We start from the raw sequence: 19,035 nt of genomic DNA, 5'->3' as shown, positions 1-19,035 counted from the left end.
TATCATATATCATTTAGATATATTTGGTATATCTCAGATTCAAACTTACGGCAGAAGTCTGGAGTTCTCCATTGGTAGACTTTGGCTCCAGCACTATGACATGCGTCAGTGTAGGCCTGGAGCTGGTCACACAGCACATGCTGCTGGCCGTTGAACTGACACATGTCATACACACAGCTTTGGAAGAATGGAGTGGGATTAACTACACTGATGCACTCCCTGTAACAGAGAAAAGCACTCACTTAGCTTAGGTAGGAAAAGGCAGAGGCTCATATATACTGAAAATCTGAGTTCGAACAAACAAACAAGCTACATTTGGTGGTGAAACAGTCAACAATTGTTGCATAAGTTTAGCAACAATTCACTAGATGGGGCCAGTGAATAAAGGTGAATGGCTTAAACATGAATTGAACTGCGGTTTGGGGAAGGCCTCGCTGGGGACTGGCGGTGGCTCCTGGGCTGGCAGATCCCCATGTACTAATGAGAAGTGAAACAGTGAAAGAATTGAAATTGAAAAAGGGGAGGGAGGGTTGGGAATGAATGGAAGAACAAACAGCTAGTAGTACTGGGGGATTATATATAGATAAGAACAGGAAGGGAAGTGTTTGGATACTTTATCTCTAATTCACTAGCTGAGCCCACATCCTCATTTTACATTTTACAGTGTTTCTATTAGAAAAAGGTGAATGGCTTAAACATGAGTTGAACTGAGCTTTAGGGAAGGGCGCAGAGGGGACTGGCCCCCTAGAGGCAGCAATAACGGTGCATTGTGAAGGTCAAAGACCTCTGCAGTAATAATTCAATTTTTCAATTCAATTTATTTATACAGCCCCAAATCACAACAACAATCGCCTCAAGGCGCTTTATATGTAAGGTAGACCCTGCAGTAATACCTACAGAGAAAACCCAACAATCATATGACTCCCTATGAGCAAGCACTTTGGCGACAGTGGGAAGGAACAACTCCTTTTAACGGGAAGAAACCTCTGGCAAAACCATTCCCATGGAAGGACAGCCATCTGCCGCTACAGGTTGAGGTGGAAGAAGGAAAGCAGGACAAAAGAGAAGCGCAGAGAGAAGGTGGTCAAGGATTCCAGAGAGTGGAGTGGTTGAGTTCGGAAAATTACGAAGGAATGGTGGGAGAAGACATCAAAGCAAATTTCAGACAACGAAAGACCTTAATAGTTGAATGAGGAGAACCCCTGATCGAGTGGCAACGTGGCTCGACTGGTGTGGAGGCTGGATGGATGCATGTCTGTATTTTAAGACATGAGGCAATGGCTTGACGGCTCGTAAAAGCTTTTACTGCTGTGTTTGAAAATGATCGATATGGAGACAAAGACTGGCAATACGGTGTCAGGAATGTGCATTGTTATGTTTTGGGAAAGATAGATAGATGCATGGACCCTGGCATCCAAGTTATTGGGGAAAGAGGAAAGAGAAACTGGCTTCCAGGTTCCAAAAAGCACGCTGCTGCATTTTGCTCAGGAGAGATAGAGGGAAGAAAAGCTTGCTACTGCAAATGAAGGAAAAGAACCTGGCATCCCGGTGCCAGATGTATGCTGGCGAATTTGAAAAAGACGGACAGAGAAATAGAACCTGGAATACCATTGCAAAAAGCATTCGGCTGGATTTGTAAAGGAGGAAAAGAGAAAGAAAACATGGCATCCCAGTACTAAAAGCCTGCTGCTGCATTTGTAAAGGAGGAACAGAAAAAGAAACCCAGAATCCCGGGGCCAAAAGCTTGCTGGTACATATGCAAACGAGGGACAGAGAAAGAGAACCTGGCATTCCAGTGCCAAAACACATGCTGCTGCATTTTTGTGAAAAGGGGAGTGAGGGAAGAGGAACTGGCAACCCGGTGCTAAAAGCTTGCTCCTGCATTTAAGAAGGAGGGGTAGATAAAGAAAGCCTGACATCCTAGTGCCAAGAAGCATGCTGGTGCATTTTGCGAGGGAGGGACAGAGGGGAAGGGAAACTGGAATCTCCTGGGTAGAAAACCTTGTTGATGCATTTGCAAATGAGGAATAATAACTTGGCATCCTGGTGCCAAAAGCTCACTGTTGTATTTGCAAAGGAGGGTTATAGAAAGAACCTGGTATCCCAGGTTTTTTGCAACGATAGATAGAGATAAACTGGCAAGTCATTGGTAAAAACTTGCTGCTGCGTTTGAGAATGAGGGACAAAGAACGAAACTGGCATCCCAGTGCCAGACGGGTTCATTACAGCATTACAGTAATAGTATTGAAAATATTTATTCATATTTTACAGGTCAGTTGGGTGATTACCAGGCATGCTGCCATCTAGTTCATGATTTTATAAGGTCAGGAAAAAAACGTTGTAAAAACCCAGGAATCCCATCAGTTTAACCAAGTCGATAACCAAAAGTGGAGGGGTTGTGAATTCTTACCGGAAGGGTCCAGTAGGGTCTGTAATTTTACCACATTTCTCTGGTTTTACAACTTCAGCTTCCAAGTTGGGGTCACAGTCTGGATCAGGCTTTGTACCTGGGGTACATCTGGTCAATACAAATACAAAACACAGTTACATCCTCTTCAGTTTGTCAGAAAGAGTCCGACAGTAAGGTAACAAAAGACGTAACCAGAAGAAATCCAAAAGACAGAAAGATAGATATGTTGGAACTCACGAGTCATCTTCATCGTCTTTGGTCTGCCAGCTGTTCCCAAAGTCATTACTATTTCCTGCCACAGTGCCATCTGGTTTAGTGAAGTCATTGTCTGGGTTCCCATCATAGTCACCACAAAGGCCACACATTTGGTCATAGTAGGAGCTGGTAGGACAAAGTCAAGGTAGGATATGTAGGATTAAAATAAGACAAGCTTAAGAATATTTGCAATGTTTAATAAGGTGTTGCTTGGCCTTTTATTGTAATTCTAGAAACAAATGAAGAGAATGCAAAGATCCCTGATACAATAAACCAGGGCATCGTTAGTATATATTAAAAGTTGCATAAGTCCACAATATGCACACAAATGGACTGCTTTGTTTTCACAACATACATAAAACAACTGGTGATGTTCAGCAGTTTAGATCGTTATCTATCAGAGTTTCTTCAGATCGTTAGGTTATGGTTGCATCGGAGGAAAGTGGTCATCAAAAAAAGAATGATGGAGCAATGGAGACAGTGGTCAGGTGTATTGTATGAATGTGTGAAGCAAATAAAAAGAAGTTCTACAATATCAAAATAGTTCAAACCAATATTTATACTAACCTGGGAACTGAGATCTGGGCATAATGGTTTCCATCCCAACGCACCCTCAGGCCAAAGGATGTTTGAAGCGTGATGAACTGACCAGCAAGACTAATAGACATGAGAGGAGAGGGGGAGTGGGGCAGAGCCACCCGTACTCCGTTCACCTGATTCAGTGATGAAGAAAAATATGTTAAGAACATAAGAATATAAAGATGTTAAACAGACTGTGTAAACGTCTAATTGGTGGACAGGTCAGGGAGTATAAAAGTACAAAGAGTGTGCAATGTGCAGTATATCAGGCAAAAACAGACTTTGTATAGTTTTAACAAGCAAGAAAGACATTGCTTTATGCCTATCACACTGTGTTATCTTTGGCATAGATTCAACTGTAAAATGGGAAAAATCTGTTTTGTTTTTTTTACATGTTGTTAGCAACAAAGTAACTAAAGATATAATTTGAGTTCTTTGCTAAAATGTCAGTTATGTGTAGACATAAGACATCCATGGTGATGATACAACTACTGTGTGGGATGTCTGCTGGCACACATTTTACTTAAAGATGGGAAATACAAGAGATAGTAATTCATTCATATACTGACCAGTGTTCTACTGCTCTTCATCAGGGTCACAGTAATTCCATCCACTGTCACATATAGCTTCCTCAGGTATGACACTCCTGCAACTCCTCTCTCTTCATTCTTTGCCTCCACAGAGAACCAAGGCCCTGCACAGGGAAGACCACGACAATCAGGAATATTGTGTGTTTATATTAAAGGTGAACATTGGCATTAACATACAAACCACCACTGACATTCAGTGTCTTCTCTTTGCAGCAAACGTGAATGAAAACAACATCTGTCATGCTTTGCGATGAAAATAATAAATGAGTAAATTTAGCTCATTTAAACTTTCATTTGTGCGTGTGGTGTGGCAAGACTAGAACAGGTGCAATGAAACCCAAACATCTTAATGAATAAATGTCTCAAAATAGTGTGTACCTGTGCTGTTCCTACAGCTTCTGGCCAGTGTGTAAGTACAGGTTCCCATGAAGCTGTAGTACTTCTTGTCAAAGGTGTTGTAGTGTGGATCCCCAGAAACTACACAATCCTGAAAACCTGAGAGAGGGAAAAACATCAGGAACATCAGACTGAAACACAGATGAAGCCACTGTAGAACAATTACCTAATAACAGTGCAGTTCACTGCTGCTTTGGACTTGTACTGGCATTAAAATAGATGCAAGGAATATATCCTTTCCTGACTAGACAAAAATTTTCTGCAACTCTGTGATTTTGTATTATAAAGAAATGCATGTAACACGTGTTGTTATAGACAAACTGTACAGAAGAGAGCAAAAGAAACATAACAGCAACACACACATAAATATTTCACTGTTATTGAAAGTAAAAGACACCTGTGGTTTGTGCTTCTCTATCTTCCATTACTCAATCTAATTATGTATATTAGAGCAGGGATAGAAAATGCTAGTTTGAGAACTTTGACAAAGTCTACAGCATCACGTCAAACACAGTTGCAAAACTTTTCAGGTTGGCAGTCCAACCCATGAGATCTGGAAACCTACTTAGAATATAATGGCTACAGCTTTGCTGTGTTTTTTTAGGTGTGAACATTACAAACATACTCGTAGGATAGCAGCCCAGCTCTCCATCCTGAAGTTTACATTCATGCATTGGGGGGCATTCAGAGGCTTCACAGGTAATTCCAGCTGCACCACACCAACATTTTCGCTTGCAGTCTTCCTCAAAAAACTCCTCTCCAGGCTGACAAACAGACAACAAAATTGACAATTAAGCATAGCAGGCACAGATGATTCTTTGTAGATCATTTTATGCATGTATGTATGAAAATGTTGTTTTAGAGAGGACATAAAGAGACTGCAAGTGACCTGACTTGAAATACAAAGGACCAAATGATTCACTGCCGGCCTATCAGACCCACTTCACCATACCTCATAATACTGGCCGTTCGTGTGGTTGCAGCCACACATGTTCTCCTTAACGCACTTGCCAGCACTCAGGACATAGCTGGGATCACACACACAGGACTCAGAGCAGGGACCAGAGCAGGAGGGGGGTTTTCCAAAGCATGTTTCCTGACAAGGATCTGCACAAGGTTCGTAGTGGCTGTTTGGGGGACAGCTCAGTGCTAAGCAGACCACAAGAGGTTGAAGTTAGTGATAGGAAACAAAAGTATGTGCTGGTTAAAATATAAAATGACAGCTTTTCACAAGAAAAGAGATACGTCTTTGGCACTTCCAGCTGTGTTGTCTTCCGTGTAACTAGATTGTTTGAGTTTGGTGGTAACCCAGTCTCCTGCAGCCTCTTGGTATATGTTGTCTGCCCAACTAGGTATGCTAAAGCAGCACTCCCTCGGTTAACTTTAGTGAGTAGGAAGCCCGTATGAAGTACTCTTCCACAAGTCAAAACTGACATAAACTTCTTTGTGTTATTTTCTCCCAACTACTCAGCCAAGCTGATTTTTACCTAATGATATACCTAAAGATATTTTACTACTAAATTAAATCATTTGTCCTTCCAATACTCACGGCAGAAGGTTTCATTCCTCCATGGTCCAAGGTTGACCCCACGATCTTGGCATTCATTGACATAGGCTTCAATGGCTTCACACAAAATGGGCTTGGCACCATCCAGCTCACACAAGTCAAAGACACAGTCCCTGAAGTAATTCTGAGAACAAACAATCACTTTGTTACAATGCTTTATATTGTGTGACCATCTAAAACCACATATTCAAATTATTCCACTATTACTAATATCACATTTTCACCCTGAACGCACACACACATACACAAATACAACAAGCTCAGAATAAGGACCTGTTCCACATTTGTTTATTATATGTGCACTATCCTTTACATGAACATACATTGGGGTTGACTTTGGGATGGCACACAGCAAAAGGTCCATTTTTGTCCAGCAGAATGCCACAATATCCAGAGCTTTCATACAGTTCCTGTTCTTCTTCATTGCACCCAGGGATCGTAGTGTTGGGTTTCTTATTACATCTGTCAAGACAGACCATCATCTTAAGAACATTTGTCTTTTGCCAATGGTAAATGTTTCTTTACACTTGCATCTCTGCAATACTCACTCTGGATTCATGTTCCAACTGTGTCCAAAGTCATTGGCATTTTCAGCTAAGCTTCCATCTGGTTTGCGGAAGTCATCTTTGGTATCTCCATCATAGTTGCCACACAGGCCACACAGCTTGTTATGATAGCTGCAGATTGCAGAAAATGATTGTGTTAGAGTCTTATGCAAGAAAGACTAACAAGTAAGCCAGAACTACAACGTGTTTTAATTGCAGCCAAGTTTCTTTTCAGCAGTAGACTAAACCCCACACATTAGTAAGACTAAAAGATCAGACATGTACATTTGATGCGTTTGATAGCATCAGCATAGAATTAACTAGTCAGGAAATTAGAAGTTTTGTGTGATTTTATCTTGAAATTTTGAGGGAGCTGTTTGTGTTGCCCCTGCTACATTGTTTAAATAAAATATCCTAGCTGTGTCATTAATCTCTGCCTTTATCACCTTACTACTCCTTACAGATAAAGGATTCATGTTCAGTATATGAATATGTGTTATAGTTTTAGTTGTATCAGTATGGATGTAGATTTCTGGACTGGTGAACTTGTGATTAAAACACCACTTTATAAGGAAACCATGAATTTGGTCTTCACTCACTCTTCGATTACTTTAATGTCCATGAAAGAGTTTCCATCATAGCGAACCGTCACACCAAAGTTCATGGAGACAGTGTAGTGTTTTCCTGACTTGAACACAGAAATACCAGGGGACGGAGACAGTGGCAGATTGACATTGGTCCCATTAACCTGTATGGGAAAATAGGCAGAGTACATCAAATCTGGTCAATTATTAGCCAACATTTTCATTTTTGAATTACTCATGTCACAACATTACTATCTGTAACTGAAAAGAAACGTTCCTTTATCATGCCAATGATGTCTGAACAACTCAGCTCTTGCCCGACATGTCAAATGCAGCTGCCGGCATGACAAGCGAGAGTGGATCGAAGCCAAAGGCATGGATGCCCAAGAAAACAGTAGACCAGAACGATACCCGAATATTAAATCGCATTGTACCAGATCTAACAGGGGCTCGCAGTGGCCGCTTGGTCCCAATCCGAGACAAAATGGACGAGTCCTCCTCACTGAAGCTGAGCAAGACCAATGTTGAGCCAAACAGTTCTGCGATACTTTAAACCAGCCCGAGCCACTCCACTTGTTCGAGGCCAAAGAACTTGCACCCTCCATGGATCTTCTTCCTGTCGATATCGGAAAAATCATCAACGCCGAAGTCAAGACAGCGATGCTGGCCTGGACGAGTTCCTCCCCACAATGCTGAAGGATGACGAAGCCCAGTTGGATGCCGCCCTTAGAAGTCCCCAAAATGCCTGCTGGTCAACATCGTGTGTACCCTATGAATGGGTAATTTCAATGACTTCAAGAAAGCTTTTGACAACGTCCACCGGCCGACTCTATGGGCTATCCCACGTCAATATGGAGTCCCCCAGCAGTTTGTAGACGCCTTTTGTGGTCTCTGCTCCAACTCCCGGTTCTGCGTCCAGACAGATGATTGGATGGCGCCCTTAGAAGACCCCTAAACGCCTGCTGGACAACATCGCGTGTACCCTATGAATGGGCAAAAGGTGTTATCACCAAACTTCCCGAAAGGCGATTTGGGTGACTGTAACAACTGCCGGGGCATCACGCTGCTGTCGGTACCCGGGAAAGTGCTTTGCCTCATTCTTTTGAATTGGCTACTGGGCCCCTACTGGGCTCGACTACGGAAGACCTCCAAGAATGGACTGCAGCTTTGCAGAGGCAGGTGAGGAAGTCGGATTACGAATCAGCGCCAAGAAAACCAAGGTACTCGGAGTTGGCTACACAACTGCCCATGTTCCCGTCATAATCAACCAATAACGTGCTGATAAGTTGGAAAATTTCACATATCTGGGCAGCATCATCTCGAATTATGGGATCTCTGATCAAGATGTCAACTCCAGAGTAGGGAAGGCTGCCGGTGTCCTCCGACATCTCCAATTCAATTCATTTAAATTCAATGTTTTTTATATAGCCCCAAATCACAAAAACAGTCACCTCAAGGTGCTTTATATTGTAAGATAGACCTTACAATAATACATACAGAGAAAAAAAACAACAATCATATGACCCCATTGACCAAGCACTTTGGTGACAGAGGCGTCTTTTAACAGGAAGAAGCCTTTGGCAGAACCAGCGAAAGCAAGGCCGACCAAATATCACATGACGTCGAATGTTTATGGATGATCTGAAAACAGTCGACATCGCCTGGGACGAAGCTGAAACATTCGCCCCTGACCGACATCGATGGAGATTGTTAGCTGCCTGATGCGTTGCTCGGCGTAGGAGGAACTAAGTGCTAAGTGTAAGTGCAAGTTTCTTTCCATGGTCAATTGCAGTGGTTTTCAGAAGTGTTCCTGAGCATGTGCAGTGTTTTGTACCACAGAATGATGTTTGTTTGTAATGCAGTAGTGCCTGATAACGTGAAAGCGTGATTGGTTTTCACATGCAAAACATCCTGTTTCTTCTTCTCATGTCTTACCTGCACAGTGCCACCTTTGAGAATGGAGATCTTTATCATCTGTGCGTATACATGTACGGCATTCACATAGGAGATGGTCGGCCTGTTATACCGGTTTTCATTGTCAGTATGGACCTCAAAGTAGGGCACAGTTGTGTCATTGCATGGACTAGACATCAGATAGCTGCAGTTGCCCATGAAGTCATATTTGCGTTTGTCAAAGCTGGTGTAGTGTGGATCGCCAGATGCAATGCATGTGGATGTACCTAAAGGAATAATATATGAGAAAATTGTAATTTCCACACTGTCAACTATCAAGTTATACCGACTGACTGTAAAGCACAACACAATGTGCTCCTTGTGCAGATGTAATTTATTACACTGCATTAAATCAAGTCAACAACAATAAAGTCAACAAACATTATTACCTTTAGGATAACAGCCTGCAACACCATTAACCTCTCGACACTCTTCAGTGGGGTCACAGGAGTTATCAACACATTCCAAAGTGTAGTTCCCTACACAGCGACACAGCTTTGTGCAGCCATCTCCAAATACTATCTCACCAGGCTGGATAAAATGAAAACAATCAGTACTGAGAAAGTATACTGTATGTCTTTAAATGTACACTGTACACAGTACTAACTAGGACATCTGACCTCATAATAGTTATTGTTGTCATCTAAACAACCACACTTGTCCAGCGGCACGCAGTGCCGTCCTTTGAAGACAAAGCCTGGTTTGCAGAAACACCCAGTGATGCAGGAGCCAGAACAGTTGGTAGAGGGTTCCATACATGTAGGAATGCAAGCTGGACCGCACTCTATATACTCTGCGTTAGGAGGACACAGGTCTGGGTAGAAAGAAAAAGGATTACTGGAAAATGTGCAGATACTCTTTCAGGAACTAAAAAGGTAGGAAGTTATTATGCAGTCTTAACAAACTCAGTCCAAAAAAACAACATCAGTTGAGACAGTGGAGGTTTGGAGCGCCTGTTGCTAAAATGACTGCATTTATTTACTGCATTTCTAGGGCCAGTCGGATAAAGCACTTGACACTGTAATCCACATCCATGCATTCATGCAGCTATTTCTATGTGAAGCTGTGTGATTAACATACCCAGAGGGTGGCATTCATATTCTCCATCTTGTAGTTGGCAGCTCTCAGTAGTTGGGTTACAGCTGGTGTTATGACACTGTAGCAGACCTCCACTGTGACACATACACTTTTGTTCACAACCCTCCAAGTACCAGTCATCGCCCACCTGACAAATGTACACAGAATACAAAAAACAATCAAAATTCTGTCATGTAATTCTCTCTTATACATCACACGAATATAAAGATCTAAATGATAAATATACATTTGGATGCAAACCAGGGATTCTGTATGCCACTAACTAATTAGGCCAACCTTTACTCATTTATTTATTGATTTTGGGCTTGCTAATTGTGGTGGCACCAGTATGTAAATGCTGTGACAAAAATACAAATTCTATAACACCAGTGTCTTTTAAATTCAGGCAAAATACAGCATAATAAATATAACCTGTGCTTGATAAGTTGAAAGTAAAAATCTTTGTTGTAAAACCAATATTTGTGTGCCAACAGTTCACTGCAGTCTATGCACCCTTAATTTAGTTGAGTTTTAATTTCTTTTTTACTGTAGGGTCTTTGTGTCTTTTGGCGTCTCTCCTGTTGAAGTCATAAAGAGAACTGAAAATGATGTTAGCATGAGCTTAGCACATTTTAAAGGTAAATGGAATATGGTTTTAATTGTTTGGAGGCTGTTTCCACTTACAGGGTGATAGGTTCCACTGGGGTCCACACAACCACAGTCTCTCAGTTCCACACATTTGTCATCACTGAGAATGAAGCCAGGGTTACACTCACAACCCTCCACACACACTTCCTCACAGCCAGGTGGTCCCACCACACCAAGACATGTCTCAGGACATGAATTCACACAAAGGGAGTAGGAGCTATTGGGAGGACAGGTCAGAGCTGTGTGGACAAACACAGGGATGAACAATAATGAGAGGGAACAATGGTGGACAAATAGCAACAGAGAAGGGAGGGGGAGTAGGATGATTCAAAGACAGGGCACCTATGTATCTCATATTGATTTAACTCAGTGTCATAAATGAAAGCAAGGACAATATTAACTGCATTGAATATTTTACATTGGTTTCAGCATTGTGCACTGTATCTTAAACTCTCCTCCCTATACAATTATAAATATGATTATAAGTTCAATTATAATGTTGGTGAGCAGGATGTAATATATCTTAGTTATATTTACAGGTGGAGACAACTTCCAAATGGAGAAGCTATGGCATGCACCCCATTTAAAAGGGAAAATGCTGAAGGCTCATGTTTCCAACATGAAAAAGTATTATTCAAGGCTTTATTCATTCATGCTTCAATTTGGGGCTCATCAAGCCAATGGGTGATGTCACTGTGACTATGTTTTATATATACTTTATGATGTTCAGAAAGAACAGCTGATATTATTATTAAACTATCATATATCATTTAGATATATTTGGTATATCTCAGATTCAAACTTACGGCAGAAGTCTGGAGTTCTCCATTGGTAGACTTTGGCTCCAGCACTATGACATGCGTCAGTGTAGGCCTGGAGCTGGTCACACAGCACATGCTGCTGGCCGTTGAACTGACACATGTCATACACACAGCTTTGGAAGAATGGAGTGGGATTAACTACACTGATGCACTCCCTGTAACAGAGAAAAGCACTCACTTAGCTTAGGTAGGAAAAGGCAGAGGCTCATATATACTGAAAATCTGAGTTCGAACAAACAAAAAAGCTACATTTGGTGGTGAAACAGTCAACAATTGTTGCATAAGTTTAGCAACAATTCACTAGATGGGGCCAGTGAATAAAGGTGAATGGCTTAAACATGAATTGAACTGCGGTTTGGGGAAGGCCTCGCTGGGGACTGGCGGCGGCTCCTGGGCTGGCAGATCCCCATGTACTAATGAGAAGTGAAACAGTGAAAGAATTGAAATTGAAAAAGGGGAGGGAGGGTTGGGAATGAATGGAAGAACAAACAGCTAGTAGAACTGGGGGATTATATATAGATAAGAACAGGAAGGGAAGTGTTTGGATACTTTATCTCTAATTCACTAGCTGAGCCCACATCCTCATTTTACATTTTACAGTGTTTCTATTAGAAAAAGGTGAATGGCTTAAACATGATTTGAACTGAGCTTTAGGGAAGGGCGCAGAGGGGACTGGCCCCCTAGAGGCAGCAATAACGGTGCATTGTGAAGGTGAAAGACCTCTGCAGTAATAATTCAATTTTTCAATTCAATTTATTTATACAGCCCCAAATCACAACAACAATCGCCTCAAGGCGCTTTATATGTAAGGTAGACCCTGCAGTAATACCTACAGAGAAAACCCAACAATCATATGACTCCCTATGAGCAAGCACTTTGGCGACAGTGGGAAGGAACAACTCCTTTTAACGGGAAGAAACCTCTGGCAAAACCATTCCCATGGAAGGACAGCCATCTGCCGCTACAGGTTGAGGTGGAAGAAGGAAAGCAGGACAAAAGAGAAGCGCAGGGAGAAGGTGGTCAAGGATTCCAGAGAGTGGAGTGGTTGAGTTCGGAAAATTACGAAGGAATGGTGGGAGAAGACATCAAAGCAAATTTCAGACAACGAAAGACCATAATAGTTGAATGAGGAGAACCCCTGATCGAGTGGCAACGTGGCTCGACTGGTGTGGAGGCTGGATGGATGCATGTCTGTATTTTAAGACATGAGGCAATGGCTTGACGGCTCGTAAAAGCTTTTACTGCTGTGTTTGAAAATGATCGATATGGAGACAAAGACTGGCAATATGGTGTCAGGAATGTGCACTGTTACATTTTGTGAAAGATAGATAGATGCATGGACCCTGGCATCCAAGTTATTGGGGAAAGAGGAAAGAGAAACTGGCTTCCAGGTTCCAAAAAGCACGCTGCTGCATTTTGCTCAGGAGAGATAGAGGGAAGAAAAGCTTGCTACTGCAAATGAAGGAAAAGAACCTGGCATCCCGGTGCCAGATGTATGCTGGCGAATTTGAAAAAGACGGACAGAGAAATAGAACCTGGAATACCATTGCAAAAAGCATTCGGCTGGATTTGTAAAGGAGGAAAAGAGAAAGAAAACATGGCATCCCAGTACTAAAAGCCTGCTGCTGCATTTGTAAAGGAAGAACAGAAAAAGAAACCCAGAATCCCGGGGCCAAAAGCTTGCTGGTACATATGCAAACGAGGGACAGAGAAAGAGAACCTGGCATTCCAGTGACAAAACACATGCTGCTGCATTTTTGTGAAAAGGGGAGTGAGGGAAGAGGAACTGGCAACCCGGTGCTAAAAGCTTGCTCCTGCATTTAAGAAGGAGGGGTAGATAAAGAAAGCCTGACATCCTAGTGCCAAGAAGCATGCTGCTGCATTGTGCGAGGGAGGGATAGAGGGGAAGGGAAACTGGAATCTCCTGGGTAGAAAACCTTGTTGATGCATTTGCAAATGAGGAATAATAACTTGGCATCCTGGTGCCAAAAGCTCACTGTGGCATTTGCAAAGGAGGGTTATAGAAAGAACCTGGTATCCCAGGTTTTTTGCAACGATAGATAGAGATAAACTGGCAAGTCATTGGTAAAAACTTGCTGCTGCGTTTGAGAATGAGGGACAAAGAACGAAACTGGCATCCCAGTGCCAGACGGGTTCATTACAGCATTACAGTAATAGTATTGAAAATATTTATTCATATTTTACAGGTCAGTTGGGTGATTACCAGGCATGCTGCCATCTAGTTCATGATTTTATAAGGTCAGGAAAAAACGTTGTAAAAACCCAGGAATCCCATCAGTTTAACCAAGTCGATAACCAAAAGTGGAGGGGTTGTGAATTCTTACCGGAAGGGTCCAGTAGGGTCTGTAATTTTACCACATTTCTCTGGTTTTACAACTTCAGCTTCCAAGTTGGGGTCACAGTCTGGATCAGGCTTTGTTCCTGGGGTACATCTGGTCAACACAAATACAAAACACAGTTACATCCTCTTCAGTTTGTCAGAAAGAGTCCGACAGTAAGGTAACAAAAGACGTAACCAGAAGAAATCCAAAAGACAGAAAGATAGATATGTTGGAACTCACGAGTCATCTTCATCGTCTTTGGTCTGCCAGCTGTTCCCAAAGTCATTACTATTTCCTGCCACAGTGCCATCTGGTTTAGTGAAGTCATTGTCTGGGTTCCCATCATAGTCACCACAAAGGCCACACATTTGGTCATAGTAGGAGCTGGTAGGACAAAGTCAAGGCAGGATATGTAGGATTAAAATAAGACAAGCTTAAGAATATTTGCAATGTTTAATAAGGTGTTGCTTGGCCTTTTATTGTAATTCTAGAAACAAATGAAGAGAATGCAAAAATCCCTGATACAATAAACCAGGGCATCGTTAGTATATATTAAAAGTTGCATAAGTCCACAATATGCACACAAATGGACTGCTTTGTTTTCACAACATACATAAAACAACTGGTGATGTTCAGCAGTTTAGATCGTTATCTATCAGAGTTTCTTCAGATCGTTAGGTTATGGTTGCATCGGAGGAAAGTGGTCATCAAAAAAAGAATGATGGAGCAATGGAGACAGTGGTCAGGTGTATTGTATGAATGTGTGAAGCAAATAAAAAGAAGTTCTACAATATCAAAATAGTTCAAACCAATATTTATACTAACCTGGGAACTGAGATCTGGGCATAATGGTTTCCATCCCAACGCACCCTCAGGCCAAAGGATGTTTGAAGCGTGATGAACTGACCAGCAAGACTAATAGACATGAGAGGAGAGGGGGAGTGGGGCAGAGCCACCCGTACTCCGTTCACCTGATTCAGTGATGAAGAAAAAGATGTTAAGAACATAAGAATATAAAGATGTTAAACAGACTGTGTTATCTTTGGCATAGATTCAACTGACAAAATGGGAAAAATCTGTTTTGTTTTTTTTACATGTTGTTAGCAACAAAGTAACTAAAGATATAATTTGAGTTCTTTGCTAAAATGTCAGTTATGTGTAGACATAAGACATCCATGGTGATGATACAACTTCTGTGTGGGATGTCTGCTGGCACACATTTTACTTAAAGATGGGAAATACAAGAGATAGTAATTCATTCATATACTGACCAGTGTTCTACTGCTCTTCATCAGGGTCACAGTAATTCCATCCACTGTCACATATAGCTTCCTCAGGTATGACACTCCTGCAACTCCTCTCTCTTCATTCTTTGCCTCCACAGAGAACCAAGGGCCTGCACAGGGAAGACCACGACAATCAGGAATATTGTGTGTTTATATTAAAGGTGAATATTGGCATTAACATACAAACCACAACTGACATTCAGTGTCTTCTCTTTGCAGCAAACGTGAATGAAAACAACATCTGTCATGCTTTGCGATGAAAATAATAAATGAGTAAATTTAGCTCATTTAAACTTTCATTTGTGCGTGTGGTGTGGCAAGACTAGAACAGGTGCAATGAAACCCAAACATCTTAATGAATAAATGTCTCAAAATAGTGTGTACCTGTGCTGTTCCTACAGCTTCTGGCCAGTGTGTAAGTACAGGTTCCCATGAAGCTGTAGTACTTCTTGTCAAAGGTGTTGTAGTGTGGATCCCCAGAAACTACACAATCCTGAAAGCCTGAGAGAGGGGAAAAACATCAGGAACATCAGACTGAAACACAGATGAAGCCACTGTAGAACAATTACCTAATAACAGTGCAGTTCACTGCTGCTTTGGACTTGTACTGGCATTAAAATAGATGCAAGGAATATATCCTTTCCTGACTAGACAAAATTTTTCTGCAACTCTGTGATTTTGTATTATAAAGAAATGCATGTAACACGTGTTGTTATAGACAAACTGTACAGAAGAGAGCAAAAGAAACATAACAGCAACACACACATAAATATTTCACTGTTATTGAAAGTAAAAGACACCTGTGGTTTGTGCTTCTCTATCTTCCATTACTCAATCTAATTATGTATATTAGAGCAGGGATAGAAAATGCTAGTTTGAGAACTTTGACAAAGTCTACAGCATCACGTCAGACACAGTTGCAAAACTTTTCAGGTTGGCAGTCCAACCCATGAGATCTGGAAACCTACTTAGAATATAATGGCTACAGCTTTGCTGTGTTTTTTTAGGCGTGAACATTACAAACATACTCGTAGGATAGCAGCCCAGCTCTCCATCCTGAAGTTTACATTCATGCATTGGGGGGCATTCAGAGGCTTCACAGGTAATTCCAGCTGCACCACACCAACATTTTCGCTTGCAGTCTTCCTCAAAAAACTCCTCTCCAGGCTGACAAACAGACAACAAAATTGACAATTAAGCATAGCAGGCACAGATGATTCTTTGTAGATCCTTTTATGCATGTATGTATGAAAATGTTGTTTTAGAGAGGACATAAAGAGACTGCAAGTGACCTGACTTGAAATACAAAGGACCAAATGATTCACTGCCGGCCTATCAGACCCACTTCACCATACCTCATAATACTGGCCGTTCGTGTGGTTGCAGCCACACATGTTCTCCTTAACGCACTTGCCAGCACTCAGGACATAGCTGGGATCACACACACAGGACTCAGAGCAGGGACCAGAGCAGGAGGGGGGTTTTCCAAAGCATGTTTCCTGACAAGGATCTGCACAAGGTTCGTAGTGGCTGTTTGGGGGACAGCTCAGTGCTAAGCAGACCACAAGAGGTTGAAGTTAGTGATAGGAAACAAAAGTATGTGCTGGTTAAAATATAAAATGACAGCTTTTCACAAGAAAAGAGATACGTCTTTGGCACTTCCAGCTGTGTTGTCTTCCGTGTAACTAGATTGTTTGAGTTTGGTGGTAACCCAGTCTCCTGCAGCCTCTTGGTATATGTTGTCTGCCCAACTAGGTATGCTAAAGCAGCACTCCCTCGGTTAACTTTAGTGAGTAGGAAGCCCGTATGAAGTACTCTTCCACAAGTCAAAACTGACATAAACTTCTTTGTGTTATTTTCTCCCAACTACTCAGCCAAGCTGATTTTTACCTAATGATATACCTAAAGATATTTTACTACTAAATTAAATCATTTGTCCTTCCAATACTCACGGCAGAAGGTTTCATTCCTCCATGGTCCAAGGTTGACCCCACGATCTTGGCATTCATTGACATAGGCTTCAATGGCTTCACACAAAATGGGCTTGGCACCATCCAGCTCACACAAGTCAAAGACACAGTCCCTGAAGTAATTCTGAGAACAAACAATCACTTTGTTACAATGCTTTATATTGTGTGACCATCTAAAACCACATATTCAAATTATTCCACTATTACGAATATCACATTTTCACCCTGAATGCACACACACATAGACAAATACAACAAGCTCAGAATAAGGACTGGTTCCACATTTGTTCATTATATGTGCACTATCCTCTACATGAACATACATTGGGGTTGACTTTGGGATGGCACACAGCAAAAGGTCCATTTTTGTCCAGCAGAATGCCACAATATCCAGAGCTTTCATACAGTTCCTGTTCTTCTTCATTGCACCCAGGGATGGTAGTGTTGGGTTTCTCATTACATCTGTCAAGACAGACCATCATCTTAAGAACATTTGTCTTTTGTCAATGGTAAATGTTTCTTTACACTTGCATCTCTGCAATACTCACTCTGGATTCATGTTCCAACTGTGTCCAAAGTCATTGGCATTTTCAGCTAAGCTTCCATCTGGTTTGCGGAAGTCATCTTTGGTATCTCCATCATAGTTGCCACACAGGCCACACAGCTTGTTATGATAGCTGCAGATTGCAGAAAATGATTGTGTTAGAGTCTTATGCAAGAAAGACTAACAAGTCAGCCAGAACTACAACGTGTTTTAATTCCAGCCAAGTTTCTTTTCAGCAGTAGACTAAACCCCACACATTAGTAAGACTAAAAGATCAGACATGTACATTTGATGCGTTTGATAGCATCAGCATAGAATTAACTAGTCAGGAAATTAGAAGTTTTGTGTGATTTTATCTTGAAATTTTGAGGGAGCTGTTTGTGTTGCCCCTGCTAAATTGTTTAAATAAAATATCCTAGCTGTGTCATTAATCTCTGCCTTCATCACCTTACTACTCCTTACAGATAAAGGATTCATGTTCAGTATATGAATATGTGTTATAGTTTTAGTTGTATCAGTATGGATGTAGATTTCTGGACTGGTGAACTTGTGATTAAAACACCACTTTATAAGGAAACCATGAATTTGGTCTTCACTCACTCTTCGATTACTTTGATGTCCATGAAGGCGTTTCCATCATAGCGAACCGTCACACCAAAGTTCATGGAGACAGTGTAGTGTTTTCCTGACTTGAACACAGAAATACCAGGGGCCGGGGACAGTGGCAGATTGACATTGGTCCCATTAACCTGTATGGGGAAATAGGCGCAGTACATCAAATCTGGTCAATTATTAGCCAACATTTTCATTTTCGAATTACCCATGTCACAACATTACTAACCGTAACTAAAAAGAAACGTTCCCTCATCATGCCAATGATGGCTGAGCAACAGATTATGACATAAAAAAAAAAGAAGGACAACATAATAATTGATTATTTTCAACTTGATTCCACTCTAACCCATTTCAATAACAATTGGCACATGGGCACATTTATAGCTGTGTTAACGCAACAAAATCACAACCGGTCCTTGAATTGTTTGTTTGGGTCTGGGTGTAGTTGGCCCAGGAGTTCTTGGTTTGGGTGTAGTTGTTTTTGGTGATGTGGTATGGAAGCCTTTCTGGATCTTATTATATGTTTGTTTTCTTTACATCAACTCCACCGTTGCCAGTCCCAAACCGGTGGACGCTGTCAAAAGCCTTCTAGTTCAAAGTTGTTTGGTGAAGTTGGTTCAGGACCAGCTGGCCTTTGACCCGCATGCTCCTGCAGAGCAGCCTAAGAGGGCCACGGCCGCATACTAAGACCTTGTCGGACAGGTCAAATGCAGCTGCCGGTGTGACAAGTGAGAGTGGATCGAAACCAAAGGCATGGAAGCCCAAGAAGCAGCCGAACGATACCTGAACCTTATGTCGCATTGTACGAGATCTAACTGGGGCTCGCGGTGGCTGCTGCGTCCAAATCCAAGAG

The 19,035-nt window shown here is 41.7% G+C and overlaps 1 protein-coding gene across 1 annotated transcript in view; it reads right to left on the bottom strand.

The window, feature by feature from the left end:
- The window catches only part of zanl (zonadhesin, like), a gene marked incomplete at its 5' end in the record, with an annotated part of 102,097 nt that overhangs the window by 75,775 nt on the left and 7,287 nt on the right, over positions 1–19,035 (bottom strand). Inside the window, 29 exons of the mRNA XM_080899106.1 lie at positions 50–219; positions 2,411–2,518; positions 2,648–2,791; positions 3,233–3,378; positions 3,814–3,938; positions 4,213–4,329; positions 4,856–4,994; positions 5,183–5,379; positions 5,780–5,921; positions 6,121–6,259; positions 6,346–6,474; positions 6,942–7,090; positions 8,862–9,106; positions 9,269–9,410; positions 9,500–9,693; positions 9,960–10,104; positions 10,641–10,843; positions 11,411–11,580; positions 13,771–13,878; positions 14,008–14,151; positions 14,593–14,738; positions 15,039–15,163; positions 15,438–15,554; positions 16,082–16,220; positions 16,409–16,605; positions 17,006–17,147; positions 17,347–17,485; positions 17,572–17,700; positions 18,168–18,316. Coding sequence (XP_080755232.1) covers positions 50–219; positions 2,411–2,518; positions 2,648–2,791; positions 3,233–3,378; positions 3,814–3,938; positions 4,213–4,329; positions 4,856–4,994; positions 5,183–5,379; positions 5,780–5,921; positions 6,121–6,259; positions 6,346–6,474; positions 6,942–7,090; positions 8,862–9,106; positions 9,269–9,410; positions 9,500–9,693; positions 9,960–10,104; positions 10,641–10,843; positions 11,411–11,580; positions 13,771–13,878; positions 14,008–14,151; positions 14,593–14,738; positions 15,039–15,163; positions 15,438–15,554; positions 16,082–16,220; positions 16,409–16,605; positions 17,006–17,147; positions 17,347–17,485; positions 17,572–17,700; positions 18,168–18,316 — 4,339 coding nt within the window. The remainder of the gene's footprint in view (positions 1–49; positions 220–2,410; positions 2,519–2,647; positions 2,792–3,232; positions 3,379–3,813; positions 3,939–4,212; positions 4,330–4,855; positions 4,995–5,182; positions 5,380–5,779; positions 5,922–6,120; positions 6,260–6,345; positions 6,475–6,941; positions 7,091–8,861; positions 9,107–9,268; positions 9,411–9,499; positions 9,694–9,959; positions 10,105–10,640; positions 10,844–11,410; positions 11,581–13,770; positions 13,879–14,007; positions 14,152–14,592; positions 14,739–15,038; positions 15,164–15,437; positions 15,555–16,081; positions 16,221–16,408; positions 16,606–17,005; positions 17,148–17,346; positions 17,486–17,571; positions 17,701–18,167; positions 18,317–19,035) is intronic.

The sequence above is a fragment of the Rhamphochromis sp. 'chilingali' genome (assembly GCF_963969265.1).
Source record: "Rhamphochromis sp. 'chilingali' genome assembly, chromosome: 1".
Taxonomy (NCBI): Eukaryota; Metazoa; Chordata; class Actinopteri; order Cichliformes; family Cichlidae; genus Rhamphochromis; species Rhamphochromis sp. 'chilingali'.
Note: the sequence above shows the minus strand (reverse complement) of the source record. Positions and strands in the feature narration are given on the sequence as shown.